The 21,093-nt window shown below is 41.5% G+C and overlaps 1 protein-coding gene across 4 annotated transcripts in view; it reads right to left on the bottom strand.

Moving 5' to 3' along the window:
• Window positions 1-21,093, bottom strand: part of Ltbp1 (latent transforming growth factor beta binding protein 1) — a 400,428-nt gene that overhangs the window by 246,442 nt on the left and 132,893 nt on the right. For all 4 annotated transcript variants that reach the window (XM_042696612.1, XM_042696614.1, XM_042696613.1 and 1 more), the window contains exon 4: window positions 9,038-9,207. In XM_042696612.1, the coding sequence (XP_042552546.1) occupies window positions 9,038-9,207 (170 nt within the window). The remainder of the gene's footprint in view (window positions 1-9,037; window positions 9,208-21,093) is intronic.

The raw sequence follows: 21,093 nt of genomic DNA, 5'->3' as shown, positions 1-21,093 counted from the left end.
GAGCCCAGCTGCTGGTGTCCTGGCTTTCCAGCCTCGTTAGCAGGTCAGGGGAGCACTCAGTCCCACACAAGATGCCCGGAGGCCAGCAGCCACCCTCATCTACTCTATGCAAAACTTTGCTTTCTTCACCAAAGCTTTTCAAATCTGTTTCTAGGATCCAAGGATTTTTAAATAAGTATGATGTTTTTCACAAAAGCAAGTTCTGCCTATTTGAAATGCTCTTTTTCTTTTAGTTAAAAAAAATAGAACCTTGAAAAAGCACAATTAAGGACTACAAAAATGTTTTAGACACTAGATGCGGACAATGAGAGAAGCTTAAAAAAATGACTGTTCAAAAAATACACATACATATATTCTCTCTATGTGTGTTTCATAAAGTTTTCCTGGCTTAAAAAATTAACCAATATACCAGGCTGCAATGACCTCATTGGGAAAAAAAACATAGACAATACAGAACTGAAATTATATTCCAAAAAATCATTTAAAATCTAGCATTTCATTTTTTTTGTTGGTCATGGGACTTAAAGCCAGGGCCTAGTCATTATCCCTGAGCTTTTATGCTCAAGGCTAGTGTACTACCGCTTTGAGCACCACTTCCATCCAGTCTTCTGGTGGTTGATTGCAGACTTTCCTGCCTGGGCTGGCCTAAACCACAATCCTCAGATCTCAGCTTCCTGAGTAGCTAGGATTACAGGCATGAGTCACTGGCACCCCATTTCAATTCTACTAATAATCTGCTCCCTAAAAATTTTCTCCTACTGAAAGGAAAAAAAATCTATAAAAACCCTCACTTTCTGAAGAAACTGAAATGTAAAGGCAGAGGAGTAACTATCTTTTTTTCTTTTTTGAATACAGGCTACCCTCTCCAGGTTCTCCTGTGCAAAACACAGGTTCATTTGTGCTAATTTTTTTTCCTAGAGGAGGAAAAAAAATCAGTTTGATTTTAAAATATTCTGATGTTCAAAAAATTCTTTTCTGAAAATCTTGAACTCAATATCCAGAAATATCCTTGAATTTCATCATTGTTATGATATCTTGGGCCTTGGGAATAAAAACCTTTCTCTGGCATTAAAGTCTGCCCATGGAAGAATTTCAACTATATAATCCCTCACTGTGAATGATTTTTTCCCCTGTCACCATTTGTGTCTCACTGGATAAACTTCTAGGGAGAGTTTGCAATCAATCTATGTCTACTATTTCTCAGCTATCTTAAACTTTGTGTATCCAATCAGGCAGCAGAAAACATTCATGTTCACATTCCTTCCAAGACTGGGATTTGAGCCAACAAGTCTCTGATAAAACATACTACTCCTTCTTCTCCCATTCCTCACCAAGGATGGGACTGCTCAAACTATTTTCTTTGCAATAGGTTACATACCCATCCTTCAGTGAAGTCTGTATTTTCAAGGAGCACAGTTCAGCAAAACCCTGTTCACACATAGTCAAGAGAATGTGTTGGTCTGTATACAGAATGTTTTACTGTCTATGCTTCCAAACCAAAGATTTTTTTCCAGGAGTCATCAAAGAGTGGTTGATTTTCTTTTAGCTAGCTATACTGCAATACAGCTGGGAAACTGGCTCAGAGTTTTAAATTCCCACATGAAATTGTATGTAGGTGAACAGGTAGCTAGAGGAACTTGTTGATTTGCAAAGAAAAAGGTACAATTCGTGACCATCATTCTTTTTTTTTAAAGGTAGTCTGTTTTTCATACCATCCACATCCTAAACTTCAACATCCACATCAAGGCTGTGATGGTTTTCAAAACCAGCCTCTTCCTCACAAACATTTTAAAATGTTCTCTCCACATTGTAATCCACCCTGTGCCCAAGAATCTGTCCCCAATTCTTACCTGGACAAACTATACCTGCCTGTGCCATTAGCCAGTTGCTCCACCCCCAGGCCAAAGAGCCATTAAGTAGAAGATGAATTTGGCTTCCCATGCCCTCAGGCCCACCATGGAGGCTCTCAGCTGCACCCAAGTTCCTCCCTGTGAGCATTCTGTAACTGCACCGGCCTCATGGGATGCCCTTGCTGACCCCTCCTTGAAGTGGCTGGCAGCAGCAGACTTCTTCAGGCCAAATGCTGCCTCTCTCTTAATACTCACATTTATTTTGCCAAAGCAAAAAATGTTGGCTGTCTCCTCTAACCACGTGCAAAAGCACTTTCTCCTCTCTTAGTCAAGGCCATGAGGAGACCTAGACAGCACTGGTAACTCTGTGCTCATTCAACCTGCAACCACAGAGAATCTCTCTCTCTCTCTCTCTCTCTCTTTCTCTCTTGTTCTCTCTCTCTCTCTCTTGCTCTCTCTCTCTGTCACACACACACACACACACACACACACACACACACACACACACACACACACAATCCCTCTCCCTAACTCCCAACCAAGAGGAGACATGAGACATGTACTTTGCTGTCACACCCTAAGATGCTTTCTTGTCTGCTCATGCTCTGTGTATCAGCCTCAACACAAGCAGGAAGGCCGACGCCATCACACACATACAGAGTCAACCATCATGTCATTCAAAGTGTAAAGAAGTGGTCTCTTGAGGCCAAAGTATATACACATCCTTCATAGTCTGGGCCTATGCACTGTGCTCTAGCCATAACAAGGTCATAAGGGGCTCAGGCAAGCACGATGCTGGTATGAGAACAGACTGAGGAACCCTGGGGACCAGTGGAGGAGGGAGGGAGATTTCAGTCTGCTAACTGCTGTCAGGAAACTGGAAAGACTGGGAAAGATCAACTCAGACCCCCCACATCCAGGCTAAGAGGACCTCTCTATGCTGCCTGTTTCCTTCTGCCAGAAGTGGCCTCAGAGAAGCTGTGGCCCTGCCCATCACCACTTGGGTAAAACAAAAGAGTTGTGTTTATCACTTTAAAATATGGTACTAGCCTCATCCTTCTAAGAAAACAAAAACAATTAACCTTTCTTTTTTCTTTTTTTATTGTGAAAATACTGTACAGAGGGGTTACAATTACCCCCCCTCCCCCCTCGCACCAAAGTTGTAAAGTTTGTTTTCGACTTGTACATCTCATTGTTGCAATTGGTCCACCTGTACCTTTCTTTTTTTCTTTGCAATTATCAGTACTGTATATTTGCAGTGCTAGTCATTCCTTCCCCCCCCCATCTCAGCACATCAGAAGATAAATCAGCAATTATTTTAGGAGTGTTGAGTTGCATTTTAAAACCTTTAGGAAGTTAATATGCAAAACATGCCATCTGCCTTCCATGAACTATAAAATATCTGCTTTGATAAAATTAAAGAAACTAAAATTTTAGATGAGATGTTGAAACATAAATAATCCATCTTAGCCAGGCACTGACAACTCATAACTACAATTACAGTTACTCAGTAGGCAAAGACCTAGAGGAAGTAGTTAAAAACAGCCAATTAGAAAAGCCAGCAAGATTCCATCTCCATTTAACCAGCAAACTGTAAGGGTAGAGCCATGGCTCAGGGGGTAGAGCATCAGCTATGAGCAAGAACACACTGAGTGAAAACCCTGACAACAGCAAAAAGAAAAAGATAATAAAATATAAGTAACACATTTTAAACCTAAGCTCATCTCCACAGGAAAACAGCTAGAACTGGCAAGGAGAAAGTCAGCTCATACAAGTTCAGATTTCTAGACCTCTCTAAATACTAGCACTAAGTTATGAAAGAGGCCTAGGAGCCAGGCACTGGTGGCTCATGCCTCTAATCCTAGCTACTCAGGAGGCTGAGATCTGAGGTTCATGGTTCAAAGCCAGCCCAGTCAGAAAAGTCCCTGAGATTCTTATCTCCAATTAACCACCAGAAAACTAGAAGTGGCGGTGTGGCTCAAGTGGTAGAGTGCTCACCTTGAGCTGAAGAGCTCAGGGACAGCGCCCAGGCCCAGAGTTCAAGCCCAACAACGGACCAAAAAAACAAAAACTACAAGGCCTAGGATGGTGGGTATCCACATTGGAGGCCTCCAATCTCTTAGTACGAGGACTCTCCCTTTGCAGTCTGGAAAGCACTAGCCCAGGGGTCCATGCAGCCAAGCGTGTGTTTATACTCACCCCTAAGTAAGTAATTCCACAGTCTAAACAAGCCTGGAGTATCTTATCACTCTAATGGGAAAACTGCCCTACCATACACTGGGATAGAAGTATTTTGGCATTTTAATATTATCAAGCATCCTGTGGTATGCTTAGTGCATGATGTGGACAAATGATTCTCAAGATCTTCTATTCATGGCTTGTACCAAGCTCCTCTCTTCGTGTGTAATTGACTCCTGAGTACATGCTATCATTCCATAGGCCCATGTTTATAATATTGACTTTCAAATGTTATGGCATTTCAATTTTTCTTCCTCTGGGTTAAAAATACCATTAAACCAAGAACTTGGTTTACATGCTGAACTCTTTCCTGGCTATCACCAAGGAAGATGCTGGATCAAGTCCATTCATTCCCACCCTTCACTTTCTAGAATGCTCTGAGGAGCTTGAGAACCATTCTTCGGAGTTGATGCTTAGTCTTGAGAACTACCCACTTGGCAATTATTCTTCTAAATGTGTTTTACTTTTTAAGTATTATACAATTCGCATACCATGGAATTCATCCCTTTTTTAAAGTGATTTGCCCCTTTTAGTGTATTCCCAAGACTATAAAGCTATGGTGATCATCTAGTTCCAGAACCTTTTCATCATCCCAAAATAAACTCCTTATTTATAAATAATCACCCTCTCCAGCCCCTGGCTGCCACTAATCTCTGTCCTTGTGGATTTACTTCTTCTAGACATTTCACATAAGTGGAATCCTATAGTATGTGGCTAGTCTGGATTCTTGTGTGTCTGGATTCTTTCACTCTGCACGTTTCAGAGGATGGAGCAGGAATCAGTGCCTCATTCCTTCGGTGGCTAATATTTCACTGCATGCAAATACCTCATTTTGTTTAGTCATTCATCATTTGATGAACATTCAGTTTGTTCTCATTGACTAGGTCTGGTGAGTAATGCTGCTCCTACCATTGATGCAGGAATCTTTGTGTAAATTATGTTTCTAATTCCCTTTGGTGTATCCCTTGGAGTTAGAATGTCTATATTTAGCTTTTCTGAGGAATTCAAGTGATATTGTAATAGTCTTCAGTCCAACCTTATAGCCATGACGAGCTCAGCTGATGAAAATGCTGTCTGTCCCAATGTCAAAGGGTTTTCTGTAAACACCTAGTACTAACCCACTATTCTCCAAATTGCCCTGTGGCCTGCCGCACTAACATTCAAAGCAAGAAACTAAACTTAAGAGGTGAGTGGTTTCATGTTAGTTCATGTTCTTCTACTGCCTCCAAAACTAATTAGAGAGTGCTCAGGGTATGAAACGGGGGGGGGGGGGGGGGGAGGACTGTGAGTTTGTTATGGGCAGAGTCTCTCTGACAACATTCAGTCCAGCTACCAGGTTCTAGCCATCCAACAGACCCAAATCTAGACCTGTTTAGTAGACTGAGAAGTTAAGAGCCTCTACATTAAAGACTGGCAAGCTACACGGCCCATGGGGTACAACTATCCCCTACCCTCTTTTTTTGTAATCTGTGAGAAATATTGTGACATTGTAAAATAATAACATGCAACATCCTCAATTTTTCTCTTGGGTCCCAATACTATCCAGGTTTACTATCCAGTCTTTTCGATGCATGCCCTTAAAGGTTGCAACCCCTAGGCTAACATGATAGCTATTTGAATCAAGTTCATTTAGAACTAATAAATAATGATACCAACTTATTAATTTATCACTAGAGAGATCTTTCACCAGTGACCAGAAAAGACCCAACTTAGGATGTCAAGTTACCTAAAAAGTCATTCAAAAGACTCATAATGACTCTAGAAAATCAAAATACAAAAACCAGTTATGTATATTGGACATGAATCGGGGGATTATGTTAATAAACCTCTTAGAAATATAGAATATCCATTCCTCCCCAAAAGAGAGGCCTTCACTAGCAACTTGATGTTCAGTCTCCTCCCACCTCTCCCTTAACTAGCTCCATGCTTGACACATTAATATCTTTCACTGAGTCTCCCATCCCATCTTCATTCTCTTCCCAACTTCTTTATTCTTCTCAGGTATCCATAGCATACCCATTTCTGGTTCGGTTTGTAGAACTAATATCTCCTCCTATAAAGGGCTGTTCAAGTTACTCAACACTAAGAGCAAGGTATCAGTTTTCAACAAACCATCTGGTAACTAATTACAGTCAATCACCTTTTTTATTGTTATCATCTTTAAGTAGTTGTCCTAAGGAGCTGTCAGTCAACAAAGCAGTATATGAACACATTGCATCTTGATCAACATCACCCCTTTCAACATTCCCACCATCGCTTCACATATACGCCTTCCTTCACTTTTCTTAAGTTTTTAGGATATATGTTGAATTTTGTACTGCATTCTCCCCTCACCCTTCCCTGGACCGCCTTTATGAAGAAGAACAAGAAAAGTCCATTTATTGACGGTATAAATAAATATGTATTGGGGCATACATTTTTTAGTAGCTGCATCATATTCATAAACTGCTTTGTTGAATGGCACCTCCGTTGCACAATTACTTAAAGAAAATTCCCTTTTGAAAGGATAAAATACCGCTTGTTCTTCACCAGCCTCACTGTGTTCTCTAGTCCTCACAACTCCCCTAAAGTAATGGCAGAGGAATGTGATGATGACACAGACCAAAAATCTTCCATTTCATCCCAGTCTAGAGCAGGTCCATGTGACCTTGCTCTCTGCCATTTTTCTAGAGTCAGAATTATGTTTCTGTTTGACCGCCCCACCTTTCAGCACAACAAGAAGCTAGTCGGTTTGGATTTGTGCTCTTCCCTAAAAATGAAAATGAAGACACTAAGAGCTTCTGTAAGGTTTCCGTGGAGCGTGTTCTAGGTGATGTACAGTGGGGCTGTGGAGAGACAGAATACTTTTGTGCCCTTTCCCAGATTTAATCTTCCTAATGTTCTTCTCCATTTTCCTATTTTGGCATCCTCAATGGTCTTGCCAAATTACCTCTTTCTGAAACTTTCCAATTAGACCTCCAGCTCACAGTGGAGCTCTGGCCTCAGCAAAAAATAGCCGCATCTCCCTTCTTCCTTTCCATAGGCCTAATTGTTTCAGTCGGTTCCCCAGCTTGGTTTTGAACAAGGGCCATGTTTTGAACAGTTTGAACAGAGAGAGTTCCATCACTATGATAATATGTTACATGCCTTTACCAGTTCTCAGGGATGCAGAAAACACAGTTAGATAGGAGAGTAGGAAAGTTAAAGATGTCCCAGACAAGAAACTTGTCTCTGTAGTCTACTATAAAATCTTCTAGAAGATAATTCAATAAAGAATAAAAGTTTAAGAGTTTAAACATGCATACACTACACACACACACACACACACACACACACACACACACACACACACACACACACACACACACACACACACACACACACGGGGCATTTCATTCCAATCACATTTTGTCAATAGCCTATCAAAACCACAGTCTTCAGACTTAATGCTAGTGATTCTCAAACCATCTTTTCTTGAAACCTACATGTAGTTCAGAATTCTCCTCTTTTATCAATATGATTATATACTTTCACCAAGACAATTCATCTCATCTAACTTTGGAGAGCTTCTAAAACTACACATCTACATAAGACCTCAAGGAAATAAGAAGTACCTATTTTTTTCTTATTTTCTTAATTAGAATTTAAAAATGTTAAACAATTCAGGGAATAGTCACATGGAAGGGACATGCTATTAAGCAAATAAATCAAAGGATCTTTAAAAGACACATATATACATATATATATGTATATATATATATATATATATATATATATATATATTTGTTTGTAACTGACTTAGAAATGATCTTCCCTAAGGGTAAGGACATGATTTTAATCATCTTCCCTGAGACCAACCTCTCCGCCTCTGCTCCCTAGGCTTCAATAAACCACATCAAAGGACTGCTCTGAGGTTCTGGCATCAGCCTCTTCACAGAACTTTCTGGAAAGATGAAGAGTGGACTGTAAACTCGCTCCTAGATACTCTGCGTCAAAATGACTCATTCTGAGGGAAATGTCAATTACATGGGGATGGACAACAGCAGGGAATCAAATCCCCAGCAGAGCCAGACTTCTCAAGTGTCAAACAGTAGCAAAAGTCAGCATTGGCTATGCATTCTGTTCTGTGGGGGGTGGGGCCTGGTGGGGGGGGGGGGACAGTGTGTGTAAGACAGTAGTTTCTTTCCACCTCACACCTGGCATCGCTCTTCCTCATTACTGAGGGTTCAGGCCATCCGTCAGCATGCGCGACAGAGCAGGAAGCTGCTGGAAGGAGAATGTGTGGCTAGCTCTTCCCTCTGAATGCTCTGTGCCTCGCTCCACAGCGTTTTCTACAGAGGCTGCCAGCAGACGCTCTGTAATACCTAAACCACAAATCATCACATTCCCCATCCTTCCAGCCAGGGCTTGTGTCCTTGAGAGCTTCCCACATAGCAAGCAAGGCACTGGCCATGCTGGCCACGGATGCAATTCGCCCTTTATAAATGCTTCATAAATCTGCCCCATCATCAGGCTTGATAGACTAACAGTAGACAGACCTTCTCATAGAAAAACGAGCCCCTGTAGGTGAACCTCAGACATAGGGCACTTGAGACATTTCACAGGGAATAAATCTTGGCCAGCTTCTAAAGAAAACATGATCAATGTAAACATGTCAGAGGTACAACTGGGCTTAAAATTAGAGCAAATATGTCTCTGATGGAGGCCATCTTGCAGAGACAGAATCACAGGGAGACCACAGCATAGTTATTCCCCAAATACAGGAAAATTGTCTCTCCTCAGACTAATGAAGCCATGCTAAAGTATCTACTGTCTAGTTGTTTTAAGAATCAATCTGGGTTGTTTTCCGGGTTTTTTTAATGATCCTTGGATTTTATCTATTGTGACCCATGAAACTCAAATAAGCCAAACAAAGGGTATCCAAACTCTGACACCATAGTTAGGAAAATGGTTGAGGGGATGCTACTCACAGTGAAAAGGGGATGCTACTGGATCCTGTCCGAATCTTAATGGGAGCAAACCATCCATGGCCTGTTCTCCAGAGATGAGCTTCTGTGCTGGGAAGTACTTCGGCTTGAGTACATATTCCTGCGTCTGGCCATGATGGATCATCACATTCTGAGAGGAAAGACGTGCCACTCTAGGAAGAAACAGAGTGAGGACAAGAAAATAAATAAGAGTTTCCCAGCATTGACAAGGAAGGAAGAACAAGAAATTAAACTTCTCAAATTCCACATGAGGCATATTTGTTCCCTCGCATACCATAACCGACTGTGTGTGTATGTGAGGGACTGTGAGTTCAGCAAAATAAAAACATCAGGAAGTGGGCACTCCAAAGGGGTGGGATGGGATCAAGGGGAAAGGAGTAGACAAATAAAGAAAATAAAGAGGGGGCAGCAGGGGAAGAATGAGGTCAAGATTCTAATGTGTATCCTACAAAGTTAAGAAGAGTGAGAGAAGGGGTGGGCAGGGCAGGGATGGGTGAGAATGTTGGATGAGATGACACCAATCAAGAGATATTATATTCATAAACTGTTTTGTTAAAGCACAATTCCTTTATACAACTGCCTAAAGATAATAACAAAAAGGAGAGAAAAAAACAGAAAGAGACTCTGTCTGGCTAATCAAGAAACTTCACAATGAACAGAACATCACAAGAGGATTTTTATCAGAAGGTTCAAAGCTTAACTACCACAAGCCTTCATACAACACACAGGACATGCAGATTTAAGAAAGATCTAAGATGGGCGCTGGTGGCTCACTCCTGTAATCCTAGCTACTCAGGAGGCTGAGATCTGAGGATCACAGTTCAAAGCCAGCCCGGGCAGGAAAGTCCATAAGACTCTTATCTCCAATAAACCACTAGAAAACTGGAAGTGGCGCTGTGGCACAAGAGGTAGTGCACTAGCCTTGAACAGAAGAGCTGAAGGACAGTGCCCAGGCCCAGAGTTCAAGCCCCATGATCAACAAAAAGAAGGAAAGAAAGAAAGAAAGAAAAAAGGGAGGGAGGGAGGGAGGGAGGGAGGGAAGGAGGGAAGGAGGGAGGGAAGGAGGGAAGGAGGGAGGGAAGGAGGGAAGGAGGGAGGGAAGGAGGGAAGGAGGGAGGGAAGGAGGGAGATCTACTCATGAACAGAAGTATAATAAATAAGTGGGCAGCACTTATTGGGAGAAAATAAAGAAGAGTATACAGGAAGGAGATAATGCGAACAATATCACACTTGGTCAGTGAAGAATAATCAACTACAAACATTCCATTCCTACCTAAGGCTGGTTTATTTGTCAGTCAATGTCATTGAGACTCAGTTTCTGGCTCTGCAGCATACAGAAGCTCTGTCACAAACAGCTGAGAAGAAAAATACTGGTGAAAGTAGGAATACACTAAAGTTGGGCTCCAATGGCTCATGACGGTAATCCTAGCTACTTTGGTGAATGAGATCTAGAGGACACAGTTCAAAACTAACCCAAAAAGGAAAGCCTTGAGATTCCATCTTCAAAATTACTAACAAAAAGTCAAGCTGGAGGCATTTCTTAAGTGGTAGAATACCAGCTGACCAAGAAAGCCAAGCAAGTGTGAAGTCCTGAATTCAAACTCTGTACCAGAAAAAGGAGAGCACACCAAAACTGGAAAATGATAATAATTTGATACTTGTTTTGAAATATTAGGTATAATGGAGCACTAGAGAAACATTTATTTATTTTTGAGGTATTTCATAATATAAAGTTAGTATTGAGGTAAAATGTTTTATACTTAACTAGTTCCTAAGAATCGTATGTATAAGAATAAATAATTATGGACTTGCCATCTTTTTTGCCAGTCCTGGGGCTTGAACTCAGGGCCTGAGCACTGTCCCTGAGCTTCTTCTGCTCAAGGGTAGAACTCAATCACTTGAGCCACAACACCACTTTCGGCTTTTTCTGTTTATATGGTATTGCACTCTACCACTAAGCCACATTCGCAGCCCCCAACTTATCTTTTTAATAATAGAAGTCAAGACTTCTGGGACTTTTGAACATGATTACTTTGAGTTCATTACTTCCCCCCATCCCTACCTTTGGCCCAATCCCCAATCCTTTATTTTTCTATCATAGTTCCCTTCTACTTCATGTAATACATATATATATATATATATATATATATATGTATGTATATATATATATGTATATATACTCATATACTATGTAATATAATATTTATATATACTGTAAAATAACATGCCTTTGCCCAAGTAAATCATTCTGTGAGAGACAGAAATTAAGTTATTAACTGTGTAAGGCTAATGAGTAATGAAAATCATAAAGAAGATATACCCATCAATTCTAGAATAAACAAACTACTACTGAAATTGTTAGGCTAGCACATTACAGCATCAAACTAAGTCCATGAGAATGAACCTGTTCCACAGTGTGACCTGATCTAAAAGGCTAACCCTCTAATGATGGACAATCTGGACAGAGGAAGAAATAACACCAGGGTTGCTCAGTTCGAAGGGTAAACTGCCAAGTCACCCAAACACCTTCAACCCACTAAATTAGTTCATTCCAGGTGAGACTGAGATAAGAGCTATGGCATTAAACAAAACACTCATGAGAGACAAAGGGAACAGAAGAGATCGGGGTGGAGGCGATCACCCTTGTAACCAAGGTGTCTGCTATATCATCACTTCAACTGTGGTCTCCGAGGGGCTGGGAAGGTGGCTCAGTGGTAGAGCGCTTGCCTTGCATGCATGAGGCCCTGGGTTCGATTCCTCAGCACCACATAAGCAAACAGAAAAAAGCCGGAAGTGGTGCTGTGGCTCCAGTGGTAGAGCGCTAGCCTTGAGCTGAAGAGCTGAGGGACAGCGCCCAGGCCCAGAGTTCAGGCCCCACAACCGGACCCAAAAAAAAAAAAACGTGTTCTCCAAAAGGCTAGAAAAATCTACTTCGGGGCCTGGATCTTTCCAGATTCAGTGCTTGACAAGGATACTCCCTTTGTCACCAGACTAAAGACCCAATTACTAAAAGCCCAAGGCTTAACATGGTAAACACTTCTGTTTTGATGATGTAAGTGTTGTTTTGAACTGTAAGCCTGTTGGGTTGGGAAGGAGAAGATAGTGAAACAGCTGGGTCCATCTGGTGGTCACAAGACTCGACTCTTCTGTGAGCCTCGTGGAGCAGAAGCCCTCCTTCCTCTCCTCTGCAATTAGAAGCAATTTGCTCTCCAGCCATCCTGTCATCACTGTGTCGCAGAGAGCACTGAGAGACATAAGACCAGGACCTGTGCAGAACAGGAGGACCCAGCACTCAGGAGAGCTGGGTGCCTCTACTAGCTCCTAGTTCCTCTCCTCTCTGAATGCAGAAAGCAAGGACACGCAGACATGAGCTCCAGAATATAAATGTATGTGCTCCTTTGCCCTAAACATGGTGGAACATAAATAAATAAATGAGATCAAGCTGTATTCGGTCTAGATGTTGAATCTCCAGCCTACTCACTTAAGGAAATGAGGCTGAAAGTCCCACTGTTGTGTAAATTTGTTCCAAGTTACCAACACTTCAAGGAGAGTAAGACACAGCTGCCCCATTCCTCCATCTCTTGCCCTTGGCTTTACCCTAGAAGTACAGTTCCAGTCAACCACGCTTTAGACCTTCGCGTTTTACCAAACTTCCCTGTTAGACAGGCACAGATCTTGCAGTCAACAAAGAAAGGCCACTCTACCTCACAGGCCCAAGAAAAAAGCAAAGCTGTGAGCAGACACCACATGGAACATGCAGAAAGATGGGCCACACACACTCTGTAGCCTTACCGAAGGGCAGCCACCACACCACTCCCCTCCTCCTTCCTGGCTGCCATTTATCTCTTCCTCAAGTTTCATCACTTACAATTACTTCCACTTTCAACCACTCCTGGGCCTTACTAGTATATTTCCTCTTAAACACTTCTTCTTGTCCTTATCTTTTACCATCAATTTCAGTGGTTTAAAAACAACACCTCCAGGCTAGGCTCCCTGGTGGCTCACATCTGTAATCCTAGCTACTCAGGAGTCTGAGATCTGAGGATCGCAGTCCAAAGCCAGCCTGGGCAGAAAAGATCATGAGACTCTTATGTCCAATAAAACACTAGAAAACCGGAAGTGGCGCTGTGGCTCAAGCTGTGGAGAGCTCCCCTTGCTGAAGAGCTGAGGGATAGTGCCCAAGCCCAGAGTTCAAGCCCCAGGACCCACAAACAAATGAACAAACAAAGCCCTCCCTCTTTAATTATTTAAATTAGGACTCCCTCTTCCCTGCTGTCTTTCCAGGGCAAAGGCTTAATTGATGATCACTCATGAACATCAGTTTAGCCACAGCAATGTAACTGCAATGCTAGAAAGGGAGACGCTAAGCTTTCTAAGAGAAAATTAGATTTAAAATAAAAACTGCAAGCTCCCTAGTTCAAAATGGTCTGGGAGGAACCCATGTATCTTTTTTCTTCCAAAGATTCCTTTAAAAATATAGGTAAGGGGCTGGAAGTCTGGCTCAAATGATAGCGCACCTAGCAAATGTAAGGCCTTGAGTTCAGTCCTCAGTATTGTAAAAAATAATAATAATAATAATAATGTATTGAGTAATGAAATAATTTTGCTAGGCGCCCATGGCTCATACTTGTAATCTTAGCTATTCAGGAAGCTGAGATCTGAAGACTGCAATTCAAAGCCAGCGCACACAGGAAAGTCTAAGAGACTCTTATCTCCAATTAACCACCAAAAAGCTGGAAGTGGAGCTGTACTCAAGTGGTAGTGTGCTAGTCCTGAACAAAAAAAAAGCTCAGGGACAGCCCCCAGGCCCTGAGTTCAAGCCCCAGGACTGCCCTTCTCTGCCCCCAAATTAACCCTATGGACATAACGTCCAGAACTCCAGACTCAAGGATTAGATGAGCAAGGGGAGGAACCAAGGAAAAAGAAGTTTGGTAAAACTTGAAGGTCTAAAGCGTGGTTGACTGGAACTGTACTTCTAGGGTAAAGCCAAGGGCAAACACAAGAACAAAGATAGGTGCCAAGTCATGGACATCAGAATAAAAGACTAGTCCATGGAGAAGATGACTAGAGAAGATGATTAGTTTAGTTTGAGAGACAGAAACGTGGGCTGGATCTCTAGAGAGAGATTAAGGAAATCCTCCAAGTTATTGAAGGGCCAACATCTTCAAAGGCCAAAAATGATTCAGAAAAAAAAAAAGGCATGGAACTATACAGTCTTGGAAGACATTCACATTTAAAAGGAGGGACATAAAGAAAATGGAGATAGGTCAAAAGATAAAAAAAACACCATATTCTCAAAAATGATGAGTGGAAGAATATTCTTAGGTGGAAAGGGAAAGGAAGGCAGGGATGTAAGAAATTAGAAAAGGCCACCAGGTTTGGTTGTAGGTCACAGGCAATAGGAGCATCAAAATGTTAATAAGTTTAGGGTTAAGGCCAAAGACTTGGTAAGGGAGATAGCAGTGATACACAGAAAAGACAGAATGAGAGGCTCCGGAGTTGACTGGCCACTGGAAGACATGAATCTATGGAAACCTCTTTAATCTTTGTAAACAGAACAGGAACAATTGCACAAAACTGCTTTCCTTAGAAGAAAGGATTAATCACACACTGTTTACACTGCGGCCTTCCTGGTGGCAATTTTTGGCAGGGGAATGAGCGAAATTTTCCTACTTCGATCTAAATCTATCCTTTGACCTGTGAGAGGGTGGGAGGATCTTGCAAAACACACAGCCCTTTCCACTTCAGAAAGGATCTTTGGACCTCCCAGAAAGGACCCCCCCATCAGGTCAATGAACTTTCTCGCATAAGGCCAAGGTTTCCCCTACATAGAGCATCCTCAGGTTTGTGGGTAGAAGTGAGAAAACACAGAATAGGAAGTAGGGATGCAGGAGAGAGGCTCCTCCTTCCTCATCCCTCAGAGCCACTCAAGACCCACTAGCTGGTACCTGCAAGTTGTGAGGGAAACATTGAGTTAATGCTATTCAAGGAGAGGGAAGAACACCAAAACAAATACAAAATGTCAGTGATGATCTGGAAGAGAAAAATCCCTTACCCTTGAAGTCCACAAGACAATATCTACAAAGGAGGGTCAGGGAAAAAAGAAAGCCAATGGGGAGATGCCATAAGATAGCCTAACACACAAAGCATACAAGGGAAGCAAGCGGCTGTGACCCCATCCATGCAGAATTACTGCCTGACTAATGAGAAATGAGGTGGTAAGAGGCTGCTGTAGAAGGGACTGAAGGATGAAAGTGGATATGTGGAAGTACACTACGGAAGAGGAAAGAAACCAATATAGAGCTGGGAGAGTGGAGGGAGAACAAGGGGTTAATACACGAATGACCTGTGCATTCAAAATGGTTAAAAGCATAAGTTTCAGTGGTTATATGTTTTGCTTAATTGTTTTGTTAAATTCTTCAAAACCTGTGCTAGAGGGGAAACTATAAGAAGAAGAGAGAACAAGGCCTCATCTCTGGAAGATTAATGTTCTATTAACAAATTCAAAATTCTAACCGCAGTTTCTATTGGATATGTATAGCTTTCATGTTATCATAAACACAAAATAAATCAAAATCCAAACCATTTTCAATTGTGTTTTCAGTGCATTTTCACCAGATATGCATACATCCTATTAATTCTGTTTCTCTGAAGAACCCTAATAATACTCTTTCTCTAGAAAGCCTGAAACTCAACCAAATAGTGGAGAATGGGAATTTCTGTTTAGAAAATAAGAGAAGAGAATATAGAGAGGGGGGAAAGGAGGGAGGGAGGGAGGGAGAGAGGGAGGGAGCGAGGGAGGGAGGGAGAGAGGGAGGGAGCGAGGGAGTTGCTGATAGCTCACACCTGTAATCCTAGCTACTCTGGAGGCTGAGATCTGAGGGTCATGGTTCAAAGCTAGCCTATGCAAATAGCCTGGGGAGGAGAGTCTGAGACTCTTATTCCCAATGAACCACAAAAAAAAGCCATAAGTGGAGCTCTGGCTCAAGTGGTAGAAAGCTAGCCTTGAGCAAAAATGCTCAAGGTCAGCAGATAGGCCCTGAGTCCAAACCCAGATCTGGCCAAAAGAACAAAACAAAACAAAGCAACAAAAAACAAAGAGCTACCATAAAAGTGTTGCATATCATCATTAGGCAAATCCTAAAAATATCAGACAGTGGTCATCTCTGGCTGCCAGTATCACGGAAAGACAGACAGGACATCACACAAGAAAAACTCACCTACACTTATAATGTAATCCAGCCAAAATTCAAACCCTTTTACAGAAATACCCTATGTACAGGTAATCCAGGGCACAGAGTACATCTTAATATCATAGGCACGTGACCAGCAAAACCTACTTTCTTCAGTGAAGAAATGACATGGGAAGAGGGAACAGGGACCCACAAACCAAATTCCAGTGGTATTATAACCTACTGTAATACAAGAATATTATTTTCATACTCACTATTAATTTTTTTCTTAAACTTTTTGAAAATTTGAGTCCCTAGATATTTTTTCACAGGACTTGAACTCAGGGCCTAAGTGCTATCCCTTAGCTTTTTCACTCAAGGCTGGCACTCTACCACGTGAGCCACAGCTCCACTTCCCACTTTTTGATTGTTAATTGAAGATGAGAGTCTCATAAACTTTTTCACCAGGGCTGGCTTTGGACCATGATCCTCATGGGTCACCACAGCCTGGCTGAGTTTTAAGCTTTTAAGAATATTAGTTTAAGTTGAATGATGGTCTTGAAATTATTTACTAACAGTTCTTATTTTATATAAGTCCATGGTGAAATACTTAACATTCTGGCTTCAAAATAATCTTGGAAAATCAGATAGGAGTGGAAATTACAAAATAAGAGAGGAGTAGGTAAGATTCAAGAAAACAACTTCATGGTGTCTTTCTATTCTCTACATTTTTTTAAATGTTTAAACTAGTCTATCTGAAGAGTTCACAAAACATAAACTATCATATGTATTTACCTGTTGTCATTTTGAGATCATGTATTCAAAAGTACAATGTATGGTAGAAAGCAGCATACATGCATATGGTGGCAATATTACTTACAAAGAGAAAACCTGCAAGTTGATAAACAATGAAGGGGGAGAGAAGAATGAAAGAGAACATGAGAAATTTCCAGAAATGTATTCCTCATCTCTCCTACTTTTAATTATCAAACAAGACAGAAATCCTATTTGCACAGGATGATGTAACTGTTTCAGAGAAGTCTGAAATCATCAAATCCTTGAACTGAACATTATTTGACAAATAACCACTGTAGGAAATATAGTTAATAATTAAGATCCTGCTTTTATCAAACATGAGCTGCTAGTTTGGTTTACATGGAACAGCTTCTCTAAATCCAAGTTTAAAAGAAAGTGCATTCATCTCCTATTTATCCAAACTCAGAGGAGCCAGAGAAAACTTTTTTTTTAAAAAAAAAAGGCCCAAATTATAAACAGTTGAACAAATAATTAAGATCTCTAGCCTTGTGGAGAAATGACAATTGCAAAGGTTTTGAATTGAACCTTACCATTTATCAGGGAAGGAAGGGGAAAACTGCTTCAATTTGTTTGCAATGTAAAAGTAATGGTGTCACCTTGCAAAAGGAATGTAAGCACAGTCATGAACTGTGATTTAAAACCACACATGTGTCAAGCAAGCTGGACACTGGGGGCTCAGTCCTGTAATCCTAGCTGTGTAGAAGACTGGCATCTGAGGATTCCAGTTCAAAACTAGTTGAGGCAGAAAACTCCATGAGTCTTATCTCCAATTAACCATCAAAAAGCTGAAAGTGGAGATATGGCTCAAGCAGTAGATTACCAGTGAGAGTAAGAGGTCTTGAGCTCAAGCCCCACTAGTGGCACAAAAAGTTTAAATTAAAAATAAAAACATAGAAGTGTGAAAACACCCAGCCTGACCCTAGCCACACAAAGGTGTTAAATTCTGTCACACTCTACTTCTCTGATAAAAGTTATACTTCATACTTATCGATTGTCTTAACTATACAGTTAAAAGCAAAACGAAGTTTACTAAGTTTTATTCAGTAGACTCTTTAAGCATTTTTGGGTGCCAGTCCTGGGGCTTGAACTTGGGGACTGGGGGCTATCTCTGATCATTTTTTTTTTTGGTCATGGATCTTGAACTCTGGGCCTAGGCTCTGTCCCTCAGCTCTTCAGCTCAAGGCAAGCACTCTACCATTTGAGCCATAGTACCACTTCCAGTTTTCTGGTGGTTTATTGGAGCTAAGAGTCTCATAGACTTTCTGCCTGGGCTGGCTTTGAATCATGATCCCCAATTCTCAGCCTCCTGAGTAGCTAGGATTACAGGCATGCTCCATCAGCACCCGGCTTTTTTTTTTAGTGGTTTATTGGATGGCTTCAAACCACAGTCCTCAGATCTTAGCCTCTTGAGTAGCTAAGATTACAAGCGTTAGCCATAGGCACCCAGACTATTTAAACATTTTTGAAACCATTTATAAACTATGAGTTCACAATGTGCCACCTTCCAGTTACCAGCCTGAAGGTTAGTTGTTCATACTGCTTATAAATTGCAAAGAAGCCAAATAACGCACAGTCACTAGGGAGCACAATTTTACAGTTCCTCAGAAGCTGTACACAGAATTTCCAGGATTCCACAATTCCACTCTAGTGATACCCCCAATGAACAAAAAGCAGGGACTCAACATGCTTAACCACCACTGCTCACTAGAGTACTACTGCAGGAGCAGAGCTGGCAGTGAACCCACTGTCCCCAGATACATGACTAGATAAACAAGTTGTGATATGTCCAGACAATGGAACATTATTCAAACACAATAAGGAGCCAAACTCTGAGAAGTGCTACAACATACATGAATCCTGAAAATATTATGTGAAGTAAAATTTAAAATATTAAATATTGACCTGGGCCAGGCACTTGTGGTTCATCCCTGTAATCCTAGCTACTCAAGAGGCTGAGATCTGAGGATCTCCATTGAAAGCCACCATGGTAGGAAAGTCAGTGAGACTACAATTAAAACACCAAGAAAGCCAGAAGTTAAAATGTGGTTTAAGGGGTAGAGCACTAGCCATGAGCAAATATAGCCCAGGGACAGCAGCCAGGACCTGAATTGAGTTCAAGCCCCAGGACCTGCACAAGAAAGAAAAGGAAGGAAGGAAGGAAGGAAGGAAGGAAGGAAGGAAGGAAGGAAGGAAGGAAGGAAGGAAGGAAGGAAGGAAGGAAGGAAGGAAGGAAGAGAAAAAGAAGAAGGAAGGAAGGAAGAGAAAAAGAGGAAGGAAGGAAGGAAGAGAAAAAGAGGAAGGAAGGAAGTAAGAAGGAGGGAAGGAGGGAGGGAGGGAGGGAAGGAGGAAAGCAAGGAAGGGAGGGAAAGAAAGAAAAAGAAGGAAGGAAAGAAGGGAGAAAGGGAGGGAGGGAGGAGGGAAAAGAGAGGGAGAGAAGGAAAAATGTTTGAACATACTGGTATGCTTACACTAATTTGAATATTAATGTGCATATGTACTGAAACACCATATGGTTGTGTGTATTGGTCCTAGGCCTTGAAATCAAGGCCAGGGCGCTGTCCTTGAGCTTTTTTCTCAAGGCTAGTGCTCCATCACTTGAGCCACAGCTCCATTTCCAGCGTTTTGGTGGTTAGTTGAAGAGACAAGTGAAGAAGTGGGATGGGGGGAATTACAGTCAGAAAATTGAATGCATTGTCTACAAACTTAAGAAACTTGAGGGAAGGGGTGGGGTGGGGTGGGGATGGATGGGAAGAATGGTAGAAGCAGCAACATTAATCAAGATTCACTGTATTTATAAACCACATTGTTAAATGGCAACTCCTTTTTACACTATTTAAAAATAAAAATACTTTAAAAAAAAGTCTCATAGACTTTTCTGCCCAGGCTGGTTTGGAGTCAAGATTCTCAGATCTCAGTCTCCTGAGTTGTTAGGGTTACAGGCGTGAGCCTCTAGATTTTTAATATTTTTAATTATATTTTTAATTCCTCTAGATTTTTAATATTTGTTTAAGTTGAATAATGGTCTTGAAATTTATTAACAATCTTGTATAAATCCATCCTGAAAATGTTTACTTTCTGGCTTCAAAATAATCTTGTTATGCTATGCTAACATGCATAATTTTTATTTGTCAATGAAGAATTAATTTTTTTAAGCAAGGTACTTGCGGGTCATGCCCATAATCCTAGCTACTTGGAAGGCTGAGAACCAGAAGATCAAGACTCAAGGCCAGCCTGGACAGAAAATTCTGAAAGCCATCTCCATGGAAGGGAAGCTGAATGCAATGAAATGAATCTGTGATCCTGACCATGATGGACAGCCTAAAGTAGCTGGATCCCTGTTGAGAAGCATGCCTAGAAGCAAGATCCTGTCCTAAAAATAACCAGTAGAAATCAGGGCACAAATGGTAAGGCTTAGCTAGTATTAGACCAGCCTAGCAAGTATTGCAGGCCTGAATTCAAACCCCAGTACTGTATGGATTAATTGTTTTGAAAAAGAAAGATAGCACCGTGGAGAATGAGGGATAAAGAAGGCAGGTCTCTGGCCTCCCTTTCCCCATCTTTCAGTATTACAGGATGATACAGAGTAAGACTTGTTCATGTCTCCCGCAGAATGACTCGCTTGCTTCATTCAGATGCCAATTCTAGTGGAGTAGTGAGGTCCATCTCTCCATCTCCTGATCGTTACTTCAGGTTGACTTCCTGGTTACCATACCACGTGTGGAAAGCAAGCACAAATTCCTCCATGCCTAACCTCACTCTTCTCCAAACTCTTGTCGCATACTGCCTGGCTGCCCACCGCATGGCTGCAGGGATTGTCCTTCAGTGATTTTGGAAGTCAACTTGCTACTGTGGACCCTCAGGGAAGCAGGAAGAGCAGCACATGGATCTGATGCTTACTCTGTGCCTTCTTTCTCATTCCCTATGGTATGGAAGGATGAATGGAAAAGGCTGTGGGAACACACTCTGTAGAGTTGATGACCATATTCCCTCTCACGGGCTGCATCTTCCTTACACAAAGCATCCCAAGAGTCAAGAGAGAATATTTGCCTT

This window comes from Dipodomys spectabilis, unplaced genomic scaffold, assembly GCF_019054845.1.
Source record: "Dipodomys spectabilis isolate Male_0828 unplaced genomic scaffold, ASM1905484v1 ptg000210l, whole genome shotgun sequence".
Lineage (NCBI taxonomy): Eukaryota > Metazoa > Chordata > Mammalia > Rodentia > Heteromyidae > Dipodomys > Dipodomys spectabilis.
This window is presented reverse-complemented; position numbering and strand designations above follow the sequence as displayed.